A 24,458-nucleotide genomic window follows, 5' to 3' on the forward strand; every position below is an offset into this window, starting at 1 on the left:
AGCTTGGAGTGCTGGGGTTTGAGCTCTCAGTTGGAGTTCTGAGCTTCTAGGATGTCCCACAGAAGGACTCAGCCTCTTCCAGCCCCCAGATGCCACAATTTCAAACTGACCCTCACAGCCTTTGGCAAGCCACCCGGGGTACATCCTTGGACTGTTGTCGAGAGGCTCAGTTTCCAAGCCCCACCCTTGGTTTTGAGCTCCAGGCAGTATCCTCTCCTCCTCAGTCAGGTTGAGGATAGGTCACTTTGGGAACCCCAGGCAGGTTTCTGCACCTCTGTCTGCCTAGATACTCCCGAGTTTCTTTTTCTGCCTTGGCACTTTCGGGGTTCTGCTGTGGCTGGGTTCCTCGGGCACTCAGGCCCCCAGGTAGACCTCCACCAGCCCCCCGACAGAGTGCATGCGGTAGAACACACCCAGGGGCAGGCCGAAGTTAACAATGGTGAACCAGGTCCTGTAGCCGTAAAAATCCTTTTCCAGCCCGTTCTCAAACTCTGGGTGTATGCCGAAGGCGGGCATCATCCACAGCTGGGGAGAGAGAGAGAGACTGAGACTGCTGCATGAATCTCTCAGGAGGCTGAGCTCAGGCGAGGCTGACCTAGAACTGGCATTTCCTGCGGTGCTACATCCTACCTCATCATCCTGGGCCTTGCAGAGCCGGGTTCACAGCCAAGAGTCTTTCTCAGTCCCTGACACAGAGAGCCTTGGCCACCCTTTGCTTACCCGAGGCCAGGCTGAGCCACACAAGGCTGCCTCTATACATGGCACTTGGCAGGACCTCCCTGCTAGCAATCTGTGTTGCCCAGCTGGACTGTCTGTGCCCTAGGCCCTGAGCTCAGACTTTACTATTTCAGCTAGATTACAGCCACCTGTATCTTCTCCTGCCCACCTGTGAGAATTCTACCCATTTCCCAAAGCCCAGATCAACCTTATCAACCTCCCTGAAAACCTGCCCTGGCCCTTGGGACCCATATACCCGTCTCTGAACTCCTGACACAGCTTAAAGCCAATTTATCACGTCTCTGCGTGGGCCAGCTGTTTCACATCTGGAATGTGTTTTCAGTGCTTTTAGAGGGTTGGAGCTAAACAACCCTGAGTTGTCCCGTGGCTGCCACTTACAGGCGGTGAGAGGAGGGGACTGATCAGAAACATAAGCTTTAATCTGTCAAGGGGTGGGGATGGGCAGTAACGTTGCCTGTCATTTGGAGGTATGGCAATGGTTGAAGGGCCAGGGGCCCATGTCTTGGCAGCCACCAGAAGCTAGATCAATGCAACCTCTTCTACTAGAAAACAAGCAGTTCTGGGCTGCCCCTTTGGCCAAATCCAATGGATGAAGAGTTCAGTGGTCATTTTCTAACCAGCCCCCTGTCGTTTTCCCCACCTAGACTGCAAGTCAGAATCTCACACATTTGTAAAGGGCACTTTGCTACGTGTGGAGCACATTAATTCGTGCCAGGCAGCTTGCAGGGAGCTGCTGGAGATACTCCTGGCTCTCAAGAAGAGTAAAGGAAAGAGAAGAGCGGCTTCCTAAATCAGCGGCTCTGGAGTCACACACACACCACGCCCACACACCACGCCCACATACCTTACCACGCCCACGCCTATGCCCCATGAGCTTCTGCCCAGACACTCACTGTGATGTTGCAGAGGATGAGGAAGAGAGAGATCTCCTTGAGCATCCTGCGTTTCCAGTTGAGGTGGCTGAAAGAGTGGATGTAGGCCCTTGAGGCTCTCCGTAGGTCCTGACCCAGCTCCCGCAGGGAGCCTCTGCGGGGTAGCTCAACATCCTGCTTCTCCATCACACCTGAGACCGCAGGCTCCCAGAGGGGGCGGCGGTGCAGGCCCTCGATGATGAAGAGATTCTGAGTGATGTGCTGCAGGATTAGCAGCAGTGAGTAGGCCAGGATGAGCTGGTTGAGTAGCTCGTGCGGCTGGGTGGCCACGATAGCCACGATGGAGAAGTAGGCGATGCCCATCTGGCCCAGTGCAGCGCCCATCAACAGCACCACATCCAGGCTGCGTGTGGGGTTTTTGAGGGTGTCCAGTTCGCGCTCCTCCAGCCCATGGATGGCTGTACCTGCCAGGCACGCCAGGCTCATGGTGGGCAGCACAGCCACATAGAACGCATAGTAGAGGGTGAAGTACTGGCGGGCTATGTCAGGGCCACTCGCTTCGATTTGGAAGAGCACAAAGACGCATACGCCAGCCACCAGTGCCAAAAGGCCCAGCAGTGGCCCAAAGATGGCACCGTGCAGGTGGAAGGGTGATCTGTTGGGATGAGCACCTGTGTGGGCTGCCAGGCTACGGCTCACGTTCTTCCACATGACAAAGAGCACGGCACAGCAGATGAGGCAGTACTCAGTGCTGAAGGGGTAGAGCATCAGATAGCCCTTCCGGAAGACCTCGCACACTGTGGTGTTGAGGCACATGCAAGTGTTGGTCCCGTTACCTGAGAAGAGATAGGGCAGGAAAAGACAGCGTCTCAGGCAGGTCCTGCACTGAAGAACTTAGTGGCCCCAGTCACTCTCACCCACTCCTGGATCATACGGGGTTTGGACAGGACCCAGCCAGATGTTCATTTTACAGATGTGGAAACATCTGAGGTCGGAACATAGAGATTGCGAGTCATAAAGTGATTACTGTTTTACAAAGGGATTCAAAGACTCTAGGTGTCGGACTTCCATAAAGCATTTCAGCCATGCTGTCCCTGAGGTCAAGCATTTTCTCCACATATTGCTAGGTTGGCAGAGCAAACCCAACATTTGCAAAGAGAAACCAGGCTGCTACATCTGAATACAGCGACCAACCCCAGCAGCCCATACTAGGGTAATCAGAAGGCAGCCCTTCTGGATGGGTGTATGGAGTCATTGGGGCATATGGGTGCCAGAATGCTTGAGCTGAATCCAGGTCACAGTCTGGGTGGGCTATACATCCAGTTCTAGGAAAAACAGGGGAGAGGGAAAGAGCTAAGTGCCACTACTGGGAAGCGAATGAAGGACCTTACAGTCATTGTGCTGGTTTAAATAGGTATGGCCCCCATAGAGTCACGTGTTTGAATGCTTTGCCATAGGGAGTGGCTCTCTTAGGCAGTGTAGCCTTGTGGGAGGAAGTCTGTCACTTGGGGGTGGGCTTTGAGTCCTCCATGCTCAAGCTATACCTAGTGTGACACACACTCCCCTTCTGCTGCCTTTGGATCAAGATGTAGAACTCTCAGATCCTTCTCCAGCACCATGTCTGCCTGTGTGCTGCCATGCTTCCCTCCATGATGACAATTGACTGAACTTCTGAAACTGTAAGCCAGCCCTGATTAAATGTTTTTCTTTATAAAAGTTGCCTCAGTCATGGTGGCTCTTCACAGCAATAAAACTAGGGAGCTGGAGAGATGGCTCAGTGGGTAAGAGCAGTGGCTGCTCTTGCAGAGGTCCTGAGTTCAATTCCCATCATCCACTTGGTGGCTCACAACCATCTATGACTGTAGTCCCACAGGATCCAGTGCCCTCTTCTGGTGTGCAAATGTATGTCATATAAATAAATAAATAAATCTTTTTAAAGAAAAGAACATAAAAAAGAACCTGGGGGGGGGGCTGTGATCATGATGTTAAATGAATAAAAAATTAAAATAAAAAAGAAAACCTAAGACACTTATTCTTAGAAGGGGGAGGAGGAGGAGAAGGAGAAGGAGAAGAAGAAGAAAAAGGAGAAGGAGAAGGAGAAGGAGAAGAAGAAGGAGAAGAAGAAGAAGGTTGGAGAAGTAGCTCAATGGTCCCCCCTACAGAGGACCCAGGTTCAGGTCCCAGCACCCACATCAGATGCTCACAACCACCTGTAACTCCAGTTCTAAGAGATCTGATGCCCTCCTGCCTTATAAGACATCCACACATGTGTGCACAGATCCCCCCATACACATAGCCACACGTAAAAACATATAACTGGGAATAAAATAAATGACTAAGAAATTAGAATTTTAACGGACATGCCAGGCATGGTGACACAATCTGCAACTTGGGAGACCAGATCGGAAGGATCTCAAGTTCAAGGCCAGCCTGGGCTGCATAGCTAAACTCTATTTCAGACAGCTAAGGGGGTTAGGAATGTGGTTCTGTGGTAAAGAGCTTACTTAAGGCCCTGAGTTTGAACCTCTATACTGCAAAAACAACAAAGAAGAATTTAAACTTGAAACAATATATCACACCTGGAATCCCAACACATGGGAAGCTAAGGGCGAAGGATCAGGAATTTGGGGTCAGCCTTGGCTAAGTAAGACAGCTCTATTGTGTATTTGACATGTGTGTGCACATGCATGTGTGTGTGCGCGCGTGTCATACTCCCTATGCATGTGTGTGTGTGTGTGTGTGTGTGTAGGCTCAATGTTTGTTTGTCTTCCTTAATTATTTCTCCACCTCATGTTTTGAGACAGGGTCTCCCACTGAACCTACAGCTCACTGTTTTAGCTAAACTGACAGGCCACTGAGCCTTTAGAATCCAACAATAATAATTGAAGCCGTGGGTGTGGCTCAGTGGTAGAGTGCTTGCTTAACATGAAAAAGGCTCTGTTCCAACCCCTAGACACAGACACTAACACACACACACACACACACACACTGCATCCATGATGTCACCAACTAAAGCTCCCTCTTTTCACAGAAGGTGAGGGGTGGCCACACGTGCAGGCATGCCGTGATTCATGCCCAGGGTGTGTGAATGCATGTGAGCTGGTGCACACAGGTCATAATACCACCTGTGGGTGGGACAGATACAAAGGTGTGGCTGAATCCCACAGACTGCAAGCTCCTCGTGTGGATTTATGGGATGTTGCTTTAAAGGCAGACTATACAGGTTCAGGATTGGCTGGATGGGATAACCTAGGGAGCATTTTCTACCCACAAGTCTCCCCTCCCTCCCCGTACGTTTAGATACTAAGATTGTATTAGGATAGCACTCCTTTCAGCCCAAGGGCTTTTTAGTCTCTTACAAGTAAATACAAATACCATAGGTTGGATGCATGCCTGAAAGACTCCTGAGTGGCCAACTCAACCAGGATTAGTGCCTGGCTTGCTGACAGCAACATGACTGATTGTACAACAGGTACCAGACCCTGATGGAACATGAAGAACTGTGACATGGGAACTCTGTGTGTGTGTGTGTACATGCAAATAGAGATCAGAAGACACCCAATTGGGTGTCACCCCTTAGGAAGTATAAGGTTTGGTTTGTTTTTTTGAGACAATCTCTCATTAGCCTATAGTTCAATTAGGCTAGGCTGGCTGGCCAGTGAGTCCCAGATTGATCTGCCAGGCCATCTGCCCTAGCTGGCTTGGAACTCACTATGTAGACTAAGCTGGCCTTGGACTCACACAAATCTGCCTGCCTCTGCCTCGCAAGTGCCGGGACTAGAGGTGTGCACCACCATGTCTGGCTCTGCGTAGCTTTTAAAATGCGGGCTCCCAGGGACCAAACTCAGATCTGTGTTTGTGTGACAAGCACTTTATAGACTGAGCCATCTCCACAGCCCACATATTTCTGTTTAACAGTGCATGAATGCACACACACACACACACACACACACACACACACACACACACACACAGAGAGAGAGAGAGAGAGAGAGAGAGAGAGAGAGAGAGAGAGAGAGAGAGAAATGTGATGGGGGAAAATTCTGGTCCCCTTTGTACCTGAGAACTTCTCCATGAGAGCGTCGAGCTCAGCCTCAATCTCACGGTGCATGGAATCATTGGTCACAGCCAAAACCCACATCAGCAGGTTTGTGGCCAGAGTCAGCATGAGTCCACACCTGGAGGAAGGGCTACAGTCTGCTCACAGCCCCAATAGCTCCCAGGGACCCATCCTCACCCTCCACTCCCACTGGGGTGACCACTCAGTCTCAGAGGCAGACCCCAAGCCGTGGCAGGATTCTAGGAGCCCTTAGGGGGTCACTTGGGATGCAGCCCATACTAACCCACAACTTCAGGCTCCTTCTGTCTGGGGAAATTGGAGAACGGTGGAAACAGAGAATGCTGGGAGACTCCATCCAGAGAGAAGTCTTACCTGGTGAAGTTCGTCTGCACCTGAACACAGTCCTTACAGTGTCTCCAGAGCACCCATGTCTGAAAGAGACAGGGCCTTGAGCCCAGGTGCTAGTGATGTGGTAGTACATAGGGGGACACCTCAGTTGTGTGTGTGTGTGTGTGTGTGTGTGTGTGTGTTTGTGTTTGCAATGGAAGACCCTGTAAGGAAGCCTGGGTTGGAAGCCTGGCTTAGCCATTTTCTTTTACTGTGTGGTATTAGGCCAGTGGTAAACATCTCTGTGTTGTAGCCCCCTCAGCTATGAAAAGGGACTCAATTACTGCTGCTTGAGGAGGAGAAGGAGGAGGAAGAGGAGGAAGAGGAGGAAGAGGAGGAGGAGGAAGAGGAAGAGATATTTATTTGGCCAGAGTAAGGGTGATATGCCTATAACACAGCAGAGACTCAACAGAGGGAGAAGCAGGGACATCTGGGTGCTGGGTTTAAGTGTATGCAGGCACACATAGTCAAGTGTGTTTATAGGTGTCTCCATCTAGGAGACAGGTATGTGTAGAGGTGTACGTGTGCAGAGAAGTCTGTGTGGGTGTGGATATATGGAGGGGGTGGCATGTGATTGATGTGTGTCTACACCTCGGGGCATGGAGACATCATCTATGTGGTGGCTGGTTTGAGTATAGGCTGGGTGGTATGTGTGTCCCTGGAGGTATGGGGGTGTGAGAGACCCATCACCTGAATAATCATAAAGACAATCTCAATGGCCGGAAAGATGAGTTCCACTTCTGACTTGCAGTGAATGTGGCTCACGTCATAGCCCATTCGAAATATGTTCAGGCAGACGGTACAGCTGCCGAAGAGCACCAGGGAGCCTGACCGGGAAAGAGGGTGGCAGATGGAGACAGACGCCTGCCTGCTCAGTGGGCAGGGTCTCCTTCCCCAGCCCTCTCCACCCACCTAGCACCCAACACTCACTCACCCCTCACCCAGATGGGTCCCGCATGAGGATCACGGTACAGGACTGCGTGGGGCTTCCGGGTGGTACCCACTGTGTAGTAGAGGAGCCACAACAGGGAGAGGACCTTCAGTGCAGCCAGCAGGATCCACACGTCCCCCAGAGTGACAGACACCTTGTTGAATATCATGCTACAGATAAAAGCCCCACCCAGGAATACCACATTGAGAGCCAGGAGCCCCGAGAAGAGCTGCCCGGCCTTCTGGGCCTGTCGGTCTCTCCGCAACAGCAGGGAGAAATGCCGAGCCAGCCAGGACTTCTGCTTTGGGGGGCATGGGGGCCCCGCGTGCTTGGTCTCCATGTCTGCTTGGTCATAGGTGGATGCTCCTTCAGTGGTCTTTGCTTCTGGAGAAGGCATGGGTGCAGGCTCAGCAGGAGCTGGAGAGGGAGAGAGAGTAAATAGATCGGCTGGCAAGGGGACCTGGGTTGGAATCCATCCCAGCTCCTATGCAGCCCCTCTAGCTGGGACATCGGAGCTTCCAATATACCTGATGGGACCTAAGGTTGACACAGACCAAGAGATATACAGAAGCCCCTCCTGCTGCCCATGAACACAAAGGATTGATTATTTTGAACACACCAAGGACCACCTCTCCCTTCCTATCCATGACTGGGCCAGCTCATTTCTGAACTCAATTTCTCATCCTAAAGTGGGTTGATGTTTTGCCGAGGGAGTGAGGGTCACTTGAGTACTGCCCTGTCACTGGGCCTCTTTCAGAGCTGGGACTTCTCACCAGCAAAAGTCGGTGTGAACCTGCTAACTTGTGAAGGGACTCCACCCAGGAAATCCAGAGGGGCGTGATCAACCACAGTGTTCTCTGTTGAGTAGGATCCCGAGGCTGAGGCTGGGCTTGGCAGGAAAGAATTCTGTGGTCTGGAATGATACTCTCTTCTGGAGCATCCATAGATGCTAGCAAGGCCTAGGTGGCACCCACTGAGTTCACAATAGAGTTTCTTCCAGGGGAGGGATGAAAGGACTGGAGGAGTTTCCTCTAGCTTCAGTGCTCTTCTTCTTCTTCTTCTTCTTCTTCTTCTTCTTCTTCTTCTTCTTCTTCTTCTTCTTCTTCTTCTTCTTCTTCTTCTTCTTCTTCTCCTTCTCCTTCTCCTTCTCCTTCTCCTTCTCCTTCTCCTTCTCCTTCTCCTTCTCCTTCTCCTTCTCCTTCTCCTTCTCCTTCTCCTTCTCCTTCTCCTTCTCCTTCTCCTTCTCCTTCTCCTTCTCCTTCTTCTTCTTCTTCTTCTTCTTCTTCTTCTTCTTCTTCTTCTTCTTCTGTTTATTTATTTATTTTAAATAAATAGTATATGTGAGTGAGTATACTATAGCTGTCTTCAGACACACCAGAAAAGGGCATCAGACCCCATTACAGATGGTTGTGAGCCCCCATGTGGTTGCTGGGAATTGAACTCAGGACCTCTGAAAGAACAGTCAGTGCTCTTAACCACTGAGCCATCTCTACAGCCCCCCAGTGTTCTTCTTAAATAAATAAAATTACCACTATAATTAAATTTATCTTAAAATCCCTTGAAAGTGGAAGAAAAGCTCTGTGGTCGATTTGCAATGTCTGCCACATGCACAGGATGGGTAAGGATCAGCACTTGACTTTTGCTGCCTCGATTTCTGTTTGCCCCACCCCCCAATCTCAGCTGCATGCATAGCAAGAGGCCACTACCATGACTCTCCTCTTCCCTGAATGCCTCTTGTCATATCCTTGCTCCTTTGATGCTTTTTCTCAGGCCAGCCACTTGCTTGGACCCAGTCTTGGGCCACTCAATAGCTGCAGTGCTGTCCCTGAGGGTCACTTGAGCATTGCTCCTCCCCAGCGGGGCTGGGTTGCAGCACAGAAGGCAGTGGGTCTACTGCTTGCCAGCTCTGCTGCCCCACCAGAGCTCCTGACACCAGGCATGTTGGCCTCTGGACTCTGAGTTCATACCGACCCACCTCCTGCTTCCTAACGCTCACAATCCCAGAGGGCTTCTGTGTTCACATCTCCTGGCAGTGAGCTGAGCTTCATCCTTGTTTCTGTCCAGACTCTGCATCCCATCAGACCCCAAGCCTATTCATCCTAGCTCCCATTCTGCCTGCCTTCTTCCTTTCATTCCTCTTGGTTTCTCTTTTTGTTAGCTCTCTTTCTTTACAGATTGGCTCTGTAACCCAAGCTGGCCTTGAACGCTCAATGTTCCTGCCTCTGCCTCCCATGTGCTGGGATTATACATACCTGTACATACTTGTACCTCTATGCCTCCCTGGCTGCTCAGATCAACCACTACTTTAGTCTGGAGCCTATCTGCTTTCTCCTGGGCTGGCCTTCCTGATCATGGTGCCTGTTCCCTAATAAGAGTCCTGCAAAGACAGCCAGGTGCCCTAAGTATAAAGTCCAAGACTTGTGGGGCCTTTCTGAGTGAGACGAGACTGTGTGCACACGGTGTTCAAGGAACAGTGGTTCCTGCTCCACTGTTGCTTCCTGTTTCTGCCTTCACCTACCCCCCACCCCTGCCCCCGTCTCCAGCACAAGCTCAGGCCCTGCTGCTCTCCCCATGGGCTACAGCATCCTGCTATAGTTCCCAGAATGCCCTTGCTATGTTCACCTCCCTATCTTTGCACATGCCCCAACCCTTTGTCTACGATTCCCACCCTCTGGCTCTTTGGTGACTCCAGCCAGTTCTTCAGGCTGGGTGAGGGTCTTTGCGTGCCACTCCCAGCATCCCTTGCTCACGGCATTGTCCAGCATACTGTTATCTTCATTGTTGGAGTTTTGTTCTGCTTGTTCCTCAAGACCAACGCTTTTCAACCTTCCTGAGGCTGCCACTCTTAAATACAGTTCCCCATGTTGTGTGGGTGATCCCCAACCATAAATTTACTTGGGTTGCTACTTCATAACTGCGATTCTGTTACTGTTATGAATCATAATGTAAATATCTGTGTTTTCAGATGGTCTTAGGCAACCCCTGTGGAAGGATTATTCAACTCCCCCCCAAAAGGATTCGTGACCCACAAGTTGAGAACCACTGCTCAAGACACTCCTAGGAGACCCTCACCACACTGGCCCTAACCACAGCCTCTCGGGCCCATTTCTCAACATGCTCCCTGGGTGATCCTAAGAACTGTACCTTCCAGTCTATGGGACAGTGAAGAACTAAACTTGGAACTGTTTCAAGATTGTAAAAAACAACTTTCTCTTCTTTGCTAAGCCATGTTGTCATCGTGGACCCAGCCTACCTCCTCCCTGTCCAGCCCCTGGCCACACTCCAGGGTCCTCATATCCATTCAGACCCAGATAGAAGATTCCATGCTTCCCACGTGGTCTCTGGGCTATTTCTGATGTTCTTTCTCTCTTGCCTGCACGCTGCTACCAATGATTCTCACCAAGCCTCTTCATATGGAAGCCTTCCCTCTGCCCAAGCAGACTCGTGGCTAGTTTGGTGGGCCACCCCTCTGCTGAGCGTGACTGTGCACCGTCGTAGGCTGGTCCTCTCAAGATCTGGGATGCCTCTGGGCAGAGATGAGATTCTGCGCCACTCAACTCTCCAAGTCTAGCACAGCCCTAAAGCCCACTAAAGCCCACCAAATGCGTACCCTGGACTCTGGCTGTTTCTGGGGGGATTTCAGCACCAGAGCTGCGGACAGAGACCCTGTCCATTAACCCGTTCAATCTTTCTGCAGCTGAGGCGATGTTCCAGACAGGTGTCATCTTTTGCATCCCTCACCCAGGTTGAGCAAGGTAAAGCTCCCAGGACACCTCCCTGCTCCTTTTCTGCCAGCTCTGGTGGCTCCACCTCCTCCTCCTCACAGTCTGTCCTTCCTTCCCCACCCCCTACTGATCAAGAGCCCAGATGGCATTTAGCATCTCTGTGATCTTGGCTAAGCTACTTAGTTTTTGTAGTCTGGATCCTCGGTCCATCCAGTGAACTGGATGAGCAACTATGGAACACTAACGCCTGGTTCTCCGTAAGTTTCACTCCCTCACACTCCATCTAGTTCCCCTCCCGAACCTCCCCTCCCCCGACCTCCCCCTTCACCCCAACCCTGTGAATGTTAGACCAATGCAGTACCGCTGAGCCGTATCTCCAGCCCGACAAGTTATTGAATGAATAAACAAAAGAATGGATACATGATACCTACCGTCAAGAGTCTTGTCAGACGTTAGTGATTTGATGCATGAACATACACAAAGAGCCATGCCCGATAGAAGTGTGTGAACTTTCCTATAGATCAAGATCCTAGAGGGACTAAAGGGTTGGAGTTTTCGCTCAGACTGCGGGCCTTGGGAATTGGAAGTGTGGAGACAGTGGAGAACAAAGTTCCAGGTCCCCTCCCTTCAAAGGGCACTCTGGTGGTTTCCCCTGTTCCTTGGTTCAGTGCTCTACCAGCAGTTATCAAGGGCGCAAGTATGGGTCAATGCTAGGCTAGGTGTTAGGGTGAGCATCGAGGGGTCCAGAAAAAAAGAGCTAGAATGAACGCACTTGGAACCAACTAGAACTCTGCCACCCTTGGCACGCCTCTTGGTACGATGCCAGTTCAAGAGAAGTCCTAGACACCAAACTGGTTTATGGGCTACGTTCAGAGGTGGCCAACGAAAGGAGATGAACCGTCGGAGCCATGGGACCGGTAGTGCAGGACCAGCTCCGAGGGAGGCTGCGAAGCGCTGGCAGGGAAACTTCGGGATTTTGTTCGGAGCAACAGGTTGGGGGAGGCCTAGGCAGCCCGAGTATTCTTTTAGCCAACTATATATCCAGGTTTCTGACTTCGTTCAGGTCTGGGCACCCTCTTTGAGCTGTGAGGACCCTTGAACCCAGGGGTGAGGTGGGGAGAAGGATGTAGGTGCAGAGCCAGAGTTGGGGTGACACAGGGAAGAGCCTAGGGTCGTCCCACTCACTCTGCCCTGTCCAATCCTTGGAGCGCCTGGCTCATGAACCCCCACTTTGGAGCAGTGAGTGTGAGGATGGGCTTCCAGGAAAGGTTCAGTCAGATGCCCCCAGGCGCTCGCGGGGGCGGGAGGGAGTCCCAGCCCGAGCTAAGGAATCCTACCTGAAGTCTGCGAAGCCATGGTCGCGGGCTCCCCACCGCTTGGGTTGCAGCGCGGATCCTCCGTCTTGGTAAGGTCCCAGGTGCCTTGGGACAGATGCCTCGACGCCCTTTCCTCCCTCCGACCCCCCCGCGAGACTGCGCAGTCGCCGCTTGGGCTCCAAGGCCCATCGATTTTTCTGTTGACATTGGGAATCTCATTAATCCCTCGTTAATTACTCCATGGGGGCTCGGGCACAAGTCGTGAAGCCAATGACAAGGCAGAGAGGCGGGAGGGCGTGGCAGGAGGCGTGGCGGGGTCTGGGTGGGGGCAGCCCCCCAAGTGGAATGGGGTGCCTAGTCGTCAGGTCGGAACAGAGAGCGAGCTGGCTTCAGTCCATACTTGCCTGTGGCGGCTGAGCTGTGAATGGGAACCTCTCTTCTCCGGGTCCAGGTCGCATATTTTCTACACCCTGTCTAGCTGATTGAGCACCAAAGCGGCTTCTCAGAATCATCTCCTGGTCTTACATCGAAACTGAAGTTGGGGTGGGAGACACCCAAGGTGGGAGATGGTGTATAAGGATTTGGGGGGGCAGGGGCAGAGTGGGAGGAGGTAGTCCTCAGGACCTTCTCTGGTCGTCTGCTTCTTGGCTCCCCTTTTTCTCTCCCCCACATCCCCATCAGTCTTTACAGCCTTAAAGATCATGGACTTCTGTTCTCACCCCCAAATGTCATCACTCCCACCTGGCTCTCCCTCCCTTCTGGTTCCGTCCAATCTCCCGGGCCTGTGAGATGGCTCAGTGGGTAAAGGCACCCAACAAGCCTGATGACCTGGGTTCCATCCCTGGGACCCATAAGGTGAAGGGAGAGAATTGATGCTGTAGGTTGTCGTTTGACTTCCACTTATACATTACAGTAGGCGAACGCGAGCGCACGCGCGCGCACACACACACACCACATTAAAATATAATTTAAAAATTTTAAATAAACAAAACAAGCTTATCAATGCACACTAGCAATCCCGGTACTTGGGTGGGGCATGGCCATCTGGAGTAAAAGGTCATCCTTGGCTACACAGGGAGTCAGAAGCCAGCTGGACTCCAAGAGACCCTGTCTCAAAAACAAAAACAAAAAACCACCCCGATGTAACACAAAACCAGCTCTGACCCCTCTAGCTTTTGGTGTTACTTCCACTTCCCTCGGTCTCAGTACACAGCTGTGGCCATGCAGAATTCTTGTGGCTTTGGAGAGCATCCTCTAGGACCCCAAGCTGAGCCCAGGGAGGTAAGGACTCTCCCAGCTCCTGTTAAGCTGGGGGCACCTGCTTATTCCTACAGTATGTTCCTGTGATACTCATGACCCTCACATTCCTGAGAAGGAAAACTGCTGCTTAGGGTTAATGGGGTTAGGCTCAGTCGGGCAGGAGGATTACCTCCTGTGATTCTATAGCACAGGAGGGTAATAATGGCTGGCAACAATCCATTGTGTATTTCTCAACTGCAAGGAGAGGAGACCTTGAATGTTCCCAACACACAAACACCACAGTCTCTGTCTGAGGTGACCAATATGCCAGTACCCAGATCTAAAAATGCCACAATTGCTATGTATCAATCAAACCAAAACAACAACAAAAGCCTCTGCTGCTCATTTAAAAAAAAAGTTTGAGGGATTGGGGCGAGCTCAGTCATCCTCCCAATTGCCACACAGGTGTGAAGGCCTGCGGCAGCTCTCAACCCCACGTGGAAAGCTGGGTGCAGCAGCACACTTCTAACACAAGGGCCAGGAGGAGGAACAGGTGGAACCCTGTCTTCAATGATGGGAACTGGAGAGGTGGCTCAGCAGGGAAGAGCACTGACTGTTCTTCCAGAGGATCCCCCATGCTGGTTCAGGACTGTTTGTAGCTCTAGTCCCACAGGATCTGATGGCATACACGCAGGCAAACGCAATGCTGGCTCTCGGGTTAAAGCACCCAGACAGATCTGCAGAACTCACACAAATGACGAATGTCCCCTGGCTGTGGCCACTCTTGTTAGTCCAGCCTTAGAGGTCAGAGATGGAATCCCCAGAGTTAGTGGGCTACTAAGATTAGCCACGTGAGTGAGCTCTGAGTTTCAAGGAATAATAGGATGCGGGCACATGCTCTCATAGATGTGCTGTCACTCATGCATGCACGTGAACACACACACGCGCGCGCACCCCAAAAGGGGGGAGAACAACATGGAGAGCTCCTGGGGTTGACCTCTGACCTCTACACCCACTACACATATGTGCAAGTGCACATACATACACACACAGCTGATGAATTATTATTGTTGGTAGAAAGGCGTTGGTTCTTTATATCCACAAGCCTGTTTCCTTCTTTGTAAAGCATGGGCATTAGATGAAATCAATCTTCCCTAACTTTCCTGCACCATAAGAAAGATGATCACATTCATCTTTTTGGGAGGCACTTGCTGGTCCCTCCCAGTCACCCTGCTATCCACTGTTTAGAAAGCCTGCTGAGGACACTCAGCTCAGCTCACCCACTGAAAAGGTGGATGTCTGAAAACAACCCCGAACCAGCTCAGACCTCCTGCCATCATTCCAGGTGAGGCTGAGACAAGAAGAGGGGACAAAGGGATTGCTTGCAGGTTTATTGGTCTCATCTCTAGAGAGTACACAGGCCATGTGGCTGGGATTAGAGATAGAGTCAGAGACGGTATTTCCTGATCCTGTCTGGTCCTAGGGGATTCTGCAGGGAACAGTTTCCCTGCCTCTGTCTCCCAAGGCTCTAAGAATAAATGCAGGAATAAATGGGCATGTCTTGATTTTGACTTTAAAAACTCATCCTGGAAAAATAAACTTTAGTGAAAATTCTAGTCTGGGGCAGGCAGAGAGCGAGTGCCAGCCTGATTCACTTCCAGGTGCTGGCGTTCCTCTGCTCTGTCTCTCTGTGGAGCTTCAGGACAGTACATAGACCTCCAGTAGACTGGAGACAGCGTGCATTCGGTAGAAGATGCCAAAAGGCAGGCAGATGTTGACGATGGCCGCCCAGAGGGAGTAACCGTAAAAGTCCACCTCCACGGTATTGCTGAAGTGCGGGCGGGCGCCAAAGGCAGGCATGATCCACAGCTGTGGGGGGTGGGGAGGGTGGGGAAGAAAGGCATACATCAGGAGCCTGCTTGTGACTTGTGTGAGCTTGGCTGAGCAGGAAAGAACGGGATCACATCTAGCCTTCTAGTTTGGTGACCATCCAGGACTGAGTGTCACCCAGAGCTAACCTCCAGCATTGTGGAACAGAGGAAGTGTGTCTAACTAAACTGGCCCACTCCTCAGCAGGGGACCCACCTGAAGTCACTCTTCCCACCCTCTTATCCTGGCCTCCCTGTCAGATGGGAGCTTTAATAGGTGATGTAAGAAATTGATATATATGCTGAAGGAGCTGGGCATATGTGTGCTTCAGTGCTAGTGGTAGACTAGAGCCAGTCAAGCCTAAGGCTGCCCCGCTCCAACCCTCCTCTGGTACTTACTCCCTGTCCCTTCAATGTATAGGAGAAGTCTAAGGCTAGACTCCTGCTTCACCCCTAGATAGGAACTCAGACCTTATGGGTGTAGGATATGGGACAAAAGGTCAAGTGTTCAAGGCTAGCCTCACCCCTGTGCCAATTAACTCCATTCTCAGGGGATATCATATCCTCTCTCAAGTTTGTTTCTGTTCTAGAAAATGAGCAACGGGAACCATGCTGCAGAGAGTGATTTGAACTCAGATACTTGGAGAAAGAATGGTCTTTTGGAAGACAACTCCCAAGCAAAAGGCTAGGCTGAAGGTGGGGAAGGGGCAGAGGCAGACCATAGACCACCAAGGGCCCCAGACACTATGAGTTCTGAGCCTTATTGCTTCTACTTTTAAGGTCAGGGGTTGATGACTGATTTTATTTTTCTTTAAAGTAAAATTGACTGTTGGAAGTCTGCATAGGGGGTGGGGGTTAGCTATGCCTGTGTTAAGGGTGTTTCTACATGAGGGATATTCTACTGTAGGATATAGTAAAAAAAATTGTCTGTTTCGTATGGAGTCAGATTTCATTAGAGATGCTTTTTGTCCACTTGAGATGTGCAGTTTTCAGTAGGTGTAGGTGGGGACTGGTGAAAGATCTCACCCCAGAAACAACATTTCAGGGACCCAGCACACAGTTCAAGTTCCTTACATAAAACGATACATAAAATAACTTATATACAGACATCCTTTTGTATACTTCAAATTACTGTGTTCACAATATAAAAATATTATGGGAATTGCTGATACTTTGTTCTATTTAGGGCATAATGACAAGGAAAAATTCCTGTTTAATAGGATCAGATTTTTTTCCTATTATTTTCTGTCTGAGGGTTGGGCAAATCCTGGGGGCATGGGACCTACAGTCCCAGAGGCTGACTGACAGTCCCTGCAGGTTCACGGTTCTGTGTCAGATATTTCTGTGTTGGGGACTGTGTCTATGTTGGGGCATGGTTATATTGGGTGTAGCTATGCTAGGAGTGTTTCTCTTTGGAGGGTACCCTCTTCTTATGAGGGCTTCTGCTTGGGGTGTTTCCTTCCAAAGAACAGACTTGTGCCGGATGACGACTCTCACTTTGCCGAGTCACCTGGAAGGGGGCAGCTGCTGTACACGCCGCTCTTCCCAGCTGGCCCTCCACTGTACCCTGCCAACGGGCTGCTCACACTTACCCTGATCTCTGTGACTTCCTGAGGCTGTTCCAATTATTCTGAGAAGCAGGCAGGTCACAAGATCCTGGGAGCTGTCACACCTCCCACCTGGGGGTGAGGGCCCTCACCCCCACACAGCTCTCGGCTCCTCTCACTTCCCCCTCCCCCTCCATGTCAGCCTTCCCTGGGATCCCTCCATCAGCTTGCCAGAGGGCTGGGGATTGCCTTCTGTCCTTGTGCCCTGAAATGCTGTGTGCCTAGAAGCTACAATTGTCCCTCTCTGAACCAGCTCTTATAGAAGATTCTAGAATGAGTTTGGGGCAAGACAGAGAAGGTTAAGTGGTCATCAATTCTCCCCCAACCTAGGGGTGCCCCCCAACCCATACACCCCCCACGTCACTGGACTACTCACGATGACGTTACAGAGCAGGAGAAACAGAGAGATGTCTTTCAGGCACCGACGTCGCCAGTGGCACCTGGGGGCCGAGATGATAGCTACTGCTTCCTGAGGACTTTCTGGGTTGGGAATGACCAGCCTGGGGGTGGGTGGACAGGAAGGCAAGGTGCGGATAGCATCCAGGTTAGCAAAGGTGATGCCTTGGCAGGGCTCCTTGGGGGGCATTTCACGAGGCTCAGCCCCAGGAGGTCCCCGATGGAGGCTCTCAATGATGAAGACATTCTGGAAGGTGTGCTGAGCAATCATGAGTAGAGCGTGGGACAGGTTGAGCGCCCCCTGCAGGTCTCTGGGAGAGCCCACCACCACAGCCACGATAGAGTAGTAGGAGATAGCATACTGGCCCAGGGCGGCGCCCATTAGCAGGGCCACATCCAGGGTCCGTGTCGGGTTCTTATGATGGTCCATGGCCCGACGGTCAAAACGATAGATGACTGAGCCACTCAGGCTGACCAGAGTCATGAGCCCCAGACAGACAATGTTAAAGCTGTAGTAGATGACCAGGGCTTGTCGGGTGTGGCCTCTCTCTCCACTCACCTGGACCTCATAGAGGATGAAGACAGCCAACCCCACCACAAAGAGGAGTAGGCCCAAGACTGGGCCGGCAAAGAAGGTCTCCCGGAACAGGCTGACCCTGGACGGTGTGTGGCCGTGGCCGTGGGTGGAGGCGAGCAGCCTTCCCACATTCTTCCACATGACGTACAGCATGGTGGAAGCAAAGAGGCTGTACTCGATGTTGAAGGGATACAGGTAGAAATAGCCTTTCTGGAAGATCTGACAGATGGCAGTGCTGCAGAGGCACGGGTCTTCTTCAGCTGTGCCTCCTGCACGCTTTGCTGTGGAGAGAAGGACACAGGACTGGACGCTAGCCTCCCCGAGGCCAGGGGTTCTTTCTGCCAGCCCAAAGGACTTCACTCTGGCATCTCCATTCAGTCCATAATTAGTCATTGTGCCAGACACTGCAAGACAAGGCTGAGCTAAAGATACAAAGTAACAAAAACCTGAAGCAGGGAGAGGAGCCTCACTCAGTTTGGAAAGGTTCTTGGCCCACAGGTGTGAGAACCTGAGTTTGACTCCACAGTACCTGGGGCCAAAAGAGGCATTTGCTGAGGCCCCGGGTGTCCTAGACAGCACTGAATTCCCCTTGGTGCGGCACAAACTGAAGTGATGGTAACAGTGGGGGCAGGGGGCGGGGGGGGGGGCAGGGAGGCTGGTCCCAGCAGCTGGAGTGCTGGGCCAGCACATGTGGGGAGAGCCATAGAGAGCTAGCAGCACATGTGGGGAGAGCCGTATGTAGAGAGCTAGCAGCCCTGGGGGAGGTTCGCTTGGCATAGTGACGTGGTGGTATATGCCTGGAATCCCAGCTCTGGGGAGGCAGAGGCAGGAAATCCCTGGGGCTTGCTGGCCAGCCAGTCCAGCTGCAGCTGTGAGGTCCAGGTTTAGTGAGATAAGAAAGCAAGGTGGAAATCTGATGGGTCAGTGGGTAAAGGGGCTTGCTGCTAAGTCTGAAGACCTAGGACCCACGTGATCGAAGGAGAGACCCAACTCTTGGAAGCTGTTTTCTGGCCACACACACCACGTGTGCACACAGAGAACACACACATACATACTCACACTGCACAGATTAAAAAGAAAACCAGAACTACAAATCTGCTCCCCTCCATTTCTCTCATCCCTCCTCACCCATAACCCTTTGTTCCCTGAGATAGGCAGACTCCTTCTGAGGGAGGAAGCAATCTCCCTCAGGTCCACTCTCTACAGCTCTGCCCGCATTTGACAGCCCAACATTTCCTGGTGCTGTGTGCAGGCCCCCACCACGATTCCCGACGTCCCTTCAGTTTGTGCTGCACCAAGGGGGGGATCCAGAATATGCTGTCTAGGACACCCAGGACCTCAGCAAAGGCCTTTTTTGGTCCCACCCCAAGCTGGATCCGCGGATGAAGAAGCTGAGGCTCAGTGTGGTCTGAGGATTGTAGTGGGTGAGCCAAGAAAAAATGACAACTCCCAATACCGCAGCCTCCCTCGATCCAGTTTCGTCTGTTAAGATGACCGCCTGCCTGGGGCTGTGTTCACCCTCATCGGGATTCCCTGTATATACACCAGGTAGGCCCTCATCAGCCCTTCTAGGCTGGGGTGTCCTTGCAGGCTAGGGCCATGCTTCTAATTTCTGAAGCCTCCCCTGTGACAGAGGGTTTCCAGGTGTTTGTGGGTGTCTTAGTTATCTAGTTTGGTCCTGGAGAGAGGAGAAGTCCAGAGCACTAGACACAGAGGACCCTGAGGGATGTTCTTCCTTAGGGTAGCTCACTGGCTATAAGCAAAGATACATCTGAGCACTTCAGTTTTAGGCTCTGTGACCCTGGGCAACGACTTAGCCTCTCTGTGCTTAGTTACTGCTTCTATAAAACAGGAACATTAGTAGTATATATCTCCAAAAAGAAGTGGTTACATAGAATATCTGAAGCACTTTGCACTGCGCACGACAGTCATAGGCCCAAGTGACATCATCATGACGTCATCACACTAGGGGTGGTTTCCTGCCTCTCCTTCCTCCACATGCTGGAATGGCTAAGCCACTCTGCCTTCCTTCTCTTTCCTCAACTCCCTCACCCTGGCCCTTTGTGAGGAAAGTCAGGGCTCCTTCGCGGCGGTCAGATGGAGATCTGGACAGTATGGCCTAGACTGTACCCTCTAGGATGAGGAAGCACATTATACACTCTTGTTCCTTGTCACCTCACCCACACTTCTGAGGGAGTGCCCGGGGTGGGAAGAGGTCCCCAGCCTCTACCTTTACCACCATGCCCTGGCAAGGACATGGTTGACTGACTATGAATACGCAAAGCGGCCATCCAATGCCTGGCAGCCACAGGGCTGGTGTTAACCGGGAACTTACAGTCAGGGGTGAGGCGGGTGTGGCTGGTGTTGCCATGGGAACCACTGTAGGAGTGGGCCTGGTGCACGGACTCATCCACTACGGCTGCCATCCAGATGGCAAGGTTGGTGGCGAGGGTGAACATGAGCCCACACCTGTTTCAGGATGATGGATGAGGTGATTAAAAAGCTCATGAGGTCTTGGACTCATGATGGGTCCCTGGCAAAGCAAGGCAGGGTCAAGAGCCCTCCTGGAAGGTGGGCTTATGAAGTGAGGAGGCAGAAGGGCCCATATGAACAGGAATGGTGAACTTGGAAGCAAGACTCAGCCCAGTGGGGTGTCAGCTAACAGAGGGCCAGTGGGTGTCCTGTGGCTTAGACCCCACTAGGGGAAAGGGCACCCTTCAGTCAGTGGAAAGCAAGAGGGCAGGGAGGAAAGGATGTAAAGAGAAGGGCCACACCCAGGACAACAAGCCCGCTCTCTCATGCTAGGTGAGCCCTTGGCCCTCAGACACTAAGCTGTGGTTCTTACCGGGTCAGGTCCAGGTGGGTATGGATACAGTCTTTAGCGGAGATCCAGAGAAAGTAAGTCTGCACAGAGAGAGGGGGGCAGGCGCAGGACTGTGTACGTGGGCTAATCTCCAGACACCAAAGCCTACCCACACCCAGTGTGATGCTTCGTCTACCCCAATAACCCGTATACTAAATGGTCAGGTTTATTTTAGCTTTACAAAGGAGAATGAATAATTTCTCTTTCTACTCTACACTGAAACATTTTTTTAAAAGGGTCTCTCTCTCCCCCTTTCTTTAAAGATTTATTTATTTATTTATTTATTTATTTATTTATTTATTTATTTATTATATGTAAGTGCACTGTGGCTGTCTTCAGACACCCCAGAAGAGATCATCTGATCTCATTACAGATGGCTGTGAGCCCCATATGGTTGCTGGGATTTGAATTCAGGACCTCTGAAGAGCAGTAACCGCTCTTAACCGCTGAGCCATCTCTCCAGTCCTCTTTCTGTTTCTTAAAGGTTGAGAAAATGTCACCTGTAAAACACTTTCACCTTGATGAGATTGGGGGGTGGGGGTGGGCACGGGGCTGGGGTGATAGACTGCCAAGTGTTTTCTTGCATACCAAATGATGTATTTTGGGGAACAAGGTCAGCCTCAGGCCTGGTCTTCCTCAAGTCTCAAGGTAAGAAAGGTCTTTGAGGATTTTTGTTGTTGAGACAGTCTCTCTAGGCAGCCCTGGAACTCCATCTGTAGACTAGGCTGGCCTCAAATTCACAGATGCCTGCCTGCCTCAGCTTCTCAAGGACTGGCTTTGAGCTCATTATGTAATGGTGAATGACCTTGTACTCCTGACTGTCTGGTCCACACCTCTGGCCTCTTCGTGCATATCCCCTGCCATCTTCTTCCTTTGTGGATTAGAAAGGCCTTGCCCTCTTCTAACGACCTCTGAACCCCTGTCATGGGACTAACCGACATGGAAGTATTTTGTGTTTTCATTTTCCCTGAGCGTTCTTCAGACTTATAAAATGTAAAAGACTGAAGTTATATTAAATGCTGCAGCCACATGTGAGTGGCATCATTCATCCATGTAGCCACCTTGCTTACACTAGAAGGTGAGCTTCTCTTCTGGTCCTATGCAAGAGCAATCCTGCCTCGGCTTAGTCAGCTCTTTCAAAACTATCTTTATGCAACACATTAAAAAAAAAATTGAGAGCCAGGTGTGGCTCACTACTGAAATCTCCCCAACTTGGGAGGCGAAAGCAGGAGTTCAAAGCCAGTCTGGGCTGCTTGAAGTGAGTCACAAAGGGAAAAAGAAAAGAAAAGAAATTGATTTGAACTTGTCTGAAAAACTGTAACTTACGGGATGCCCTGCCTCCTAAACAAATATCAAACACAGAGCTATGGCTGAGACCAAACAAGCCCCAGCCATGGTCATGGCTACAGCACAGCAGTAGGCAGAGACTGACACCCCCCCTCCCCCCATAGACATCCAAGGTTCTATTAGACAGGGCCAGCTGTCACAACTTGCACCTCTTGGGTGTTAATTACTGACACCACTTAGGCTGAACTAAAATTACAGCACCCCTAAGTAGAAGCTGACATTTAGGTGCCACTTCGTGAGTCAGTATCCCCTCGTTTATGGGGTCATATGATCTCTACCACAGTCCAGTGCCATTTGCTGAATTGCTCAGGGATGGGGCGGGGTATGTGTGGGGCTCAGATCTCCTGACCTCTTGCCAAGCACGAGGCTTGGGGACATTCCTTCTACCCACCTGGACAATGACAAACACGGCTTGGATGATGGGGTGCAGGATCTTGATGGCCGACTGGCACTCAAAGAAACTGGAGTAGTAGCCAGTCTTGAAGACATCCATGACAAGGGTGCAAATTCCAAAGAGCACCAGCCCACCTGGGAATCAGGGCCAGCAGGGGAGCGGTGTATCAGAGAGGCAGGAGGCGGGGCTTGCAGGGCGGATGATAGGTTCTGAAGGGTGAGGGGTTAGTCGGGTGGGAATAGGGCATGGGTGGATCACTGGAAGGAAGAATGGATTGAGTTGGAGAGGTTAGGAGGTCAAGTGAATGGATGGATGGATGGATGGATGGATGGATGGATGGGCGACTGTATGTCTGAAAGATGAATGAATGGGTGGATCCAAGGTTGAATGGATAAATGAACAGGTGGGTGGCTGGATGGCTGGAGATGAATGAATGAAAGAAAAGATGATTAGATGGATAGACAAATGAATGGATTGAGAGACCACTGGGTGGATGGATGAGAGAGAGCATAAACAGGTGGGTGGGTGGGTGGATGGATGGATGAATGGGGGACAGATAAACGGATGATGAGTGGGTGAGTGGGCAAATGGAAGGACTGAAAGATGAGTAGGTGGGTGGGACATGGTGCAGGATTGACTGGGAAGAGGAAGGACATCCTATGTGCCCCCCCCCCACCTCTCTGCACAGGTAAGGGCAAGGCCTCTAGACAGACCTTGCCAGCTGCTATCGTCTTCTGCTTTTCCCCTCACGAAGGCTCTCTCTATGATCATCTCTCCAATCTTTACACAAGGCAATGAAGCTCCTTCCTTTAACCCCTAGAACCCCCTCCCGCAGGAAGCCCTCCGCCATGTTTGCTCTTCCTTCCCAGGGCACTGCACACCTGACTACCCCAAAGTCACACCCTGAAGGTCCTCCACGAGTCCCAGACTGCAGCTCCCCAGAGTGTCCACCCCACTCTCATCCCCATCTCCCAGGGCACCTCGGAGCCAGATGGGACCAGCATGAGCATCCCGGTAAGGCACCGCGTCTGGACAGCGAGCGGTGCGGAGGAGGTAGAAGACTATCCATAGCGCGGCCAGCAGCATCATGGTGGTGAGCAGCGCGAACACGTCCGTGTCATACACCGCCACCTTGTTGAAGGCACCGCCGCTGATGAGCGTGCAGGCGAGCAGCAGTACGTTGACAGCCAACAGCACCGACAGCAGGCGGCCGCCCTTTTTCCACACCTCACGGGGGCTGGCCCGAGGCCCCGGCAGGCTCTCATTGGGATGCGGGACCAGTTCCTCCGACATGGTGGGGGCGACTGGAGGAGGTTGAAGGGATCACTGCGAGGTCCGAAGCCGGGGCGCGGGGGGGGGGCAAGGACAGGATTCTAAGTCAACTCAGGGGGCTCTCCTTTCCTCCCATGTGATCCCTGGATTTGGGGACCCCGGAATGTGGGGACTAAGGGTACTGGACCAAGCACTGGGGAAAACGAGAAAATCTGAAAGCTGCACCTTCCCTACCTGGCCTGGAAATATTGTACAGAGAGAAGAAGAAGCGACCCTAGGCCGAATCCTTTACAAAGTCCCACTCCCCAAATCTGACAGTCCCCTGGCCAGGGACACGCACCTGGCTGCACCGGAAGCCGACACCAAGTTGGGGGTCAAGGGGCAGCAAGCGTCTCCTCTCTCCCACGCCGGGCTGGACCGGTGCTTTATACCGGAGAGGGCAGAGTGATTTACAGCCACAAGAGCTCGGCTCCATAAACCTCTCAGTCCCACTCACATGATCCATCTTTTCTCCGAGCTGAATTTAGGGAAGCCAGATAAGGTGAGATTTATATTTACCTGTTAAGATCCCCTCACCCTGTAGTGCTGGTGCTGCCAGGGTTCGGGCACGGCCCCATACTGCTGTACACAGAGGGTCCTATGCCCCCCAGCGCCCACTTAGAGATCACACCCACCCAAAGACTGCAGAGCTGACCCCCACCCCCGTTGCCCGCTTGCACCTAGACTCCGTTGCAGCTCAGGAACTGGACGGAATTTTGGATCTTGTTTGCTGTCCCGAGATCGGGACAACAGTTCCCCTTTTCCCACCTGCCCTCAGAGTGATCCGAATTCGGTCTTCCTGTATCCCTACTACTGCTGCCCAGAGA

At 51.7% G+C, this 24,458-nt stretch overlaps 2 protein-coding genes across 2 annotated transcripts; both read right to left on the reverse strand.

Moving 5' to 3' along the window:
* Positions 1-354: 354 nt before the first annotated feature.
* On the reverse strand, positions 355-7,400 carry Otop3 (otopetrin 3). The gene is made up of 6 exons (XM_085829211.1): positions 6,992-7,400; positions 6,748-6,884; positions 6,043-6,101; positions 5,670-5,788; positions 1,632-2,446; positions 355-525 (listed from the first exon to the last, which is right to left on the reverse strand). The coding sequence occupies exons 1-6, from the start codon at positions 7,383-7,385 to the stop codon at positions 355-357; spliced, it is 1,695 nt and encodes a 564-aa protein (XP_085685337.1). The 5' UTR covers positions 7,386-7,400.
* A 7,566-nt stretch (positions 7,401-14,966) lies between these two features.
* Positions 14,967-23,613, reverse strand: Otop2 (otopetrin 2). The gene is made up of 6 exons (XM_021177062.2): positions 23,301-23,613; positions 22,318-22,454; positions 20,562-20,620; positions 20,052-20,185; positions 17,120-17,997; positions 14,967-15,137 (listed from the first exon to the last, which is right to left on the reverse strand). Exons 1-6 carry the CDS (start codon positions 23,611-23,613, stop codon positions 14,967-14,969), a joined length of 1,692 nt encoding a protein of 563 aa, XP_021032721.1.
* Between the last annotated feature and the right edge of the window lie 845 nt (positions 23,614-24,458).

Source organism: Mus caroli, unplaced genomic scaffold (genome assembly GCF_978045245.1).
Source record: "Mus caroli unplaced genomic scaffold, Mus_caroli_1 scaffold_13, whole genome shotgun sequence".
Lineage (NCBI taxonomy): Eukaryota > Metazoa > Chordata > Mammalia > Rodentia > Muridae > Mus > Mus caroli.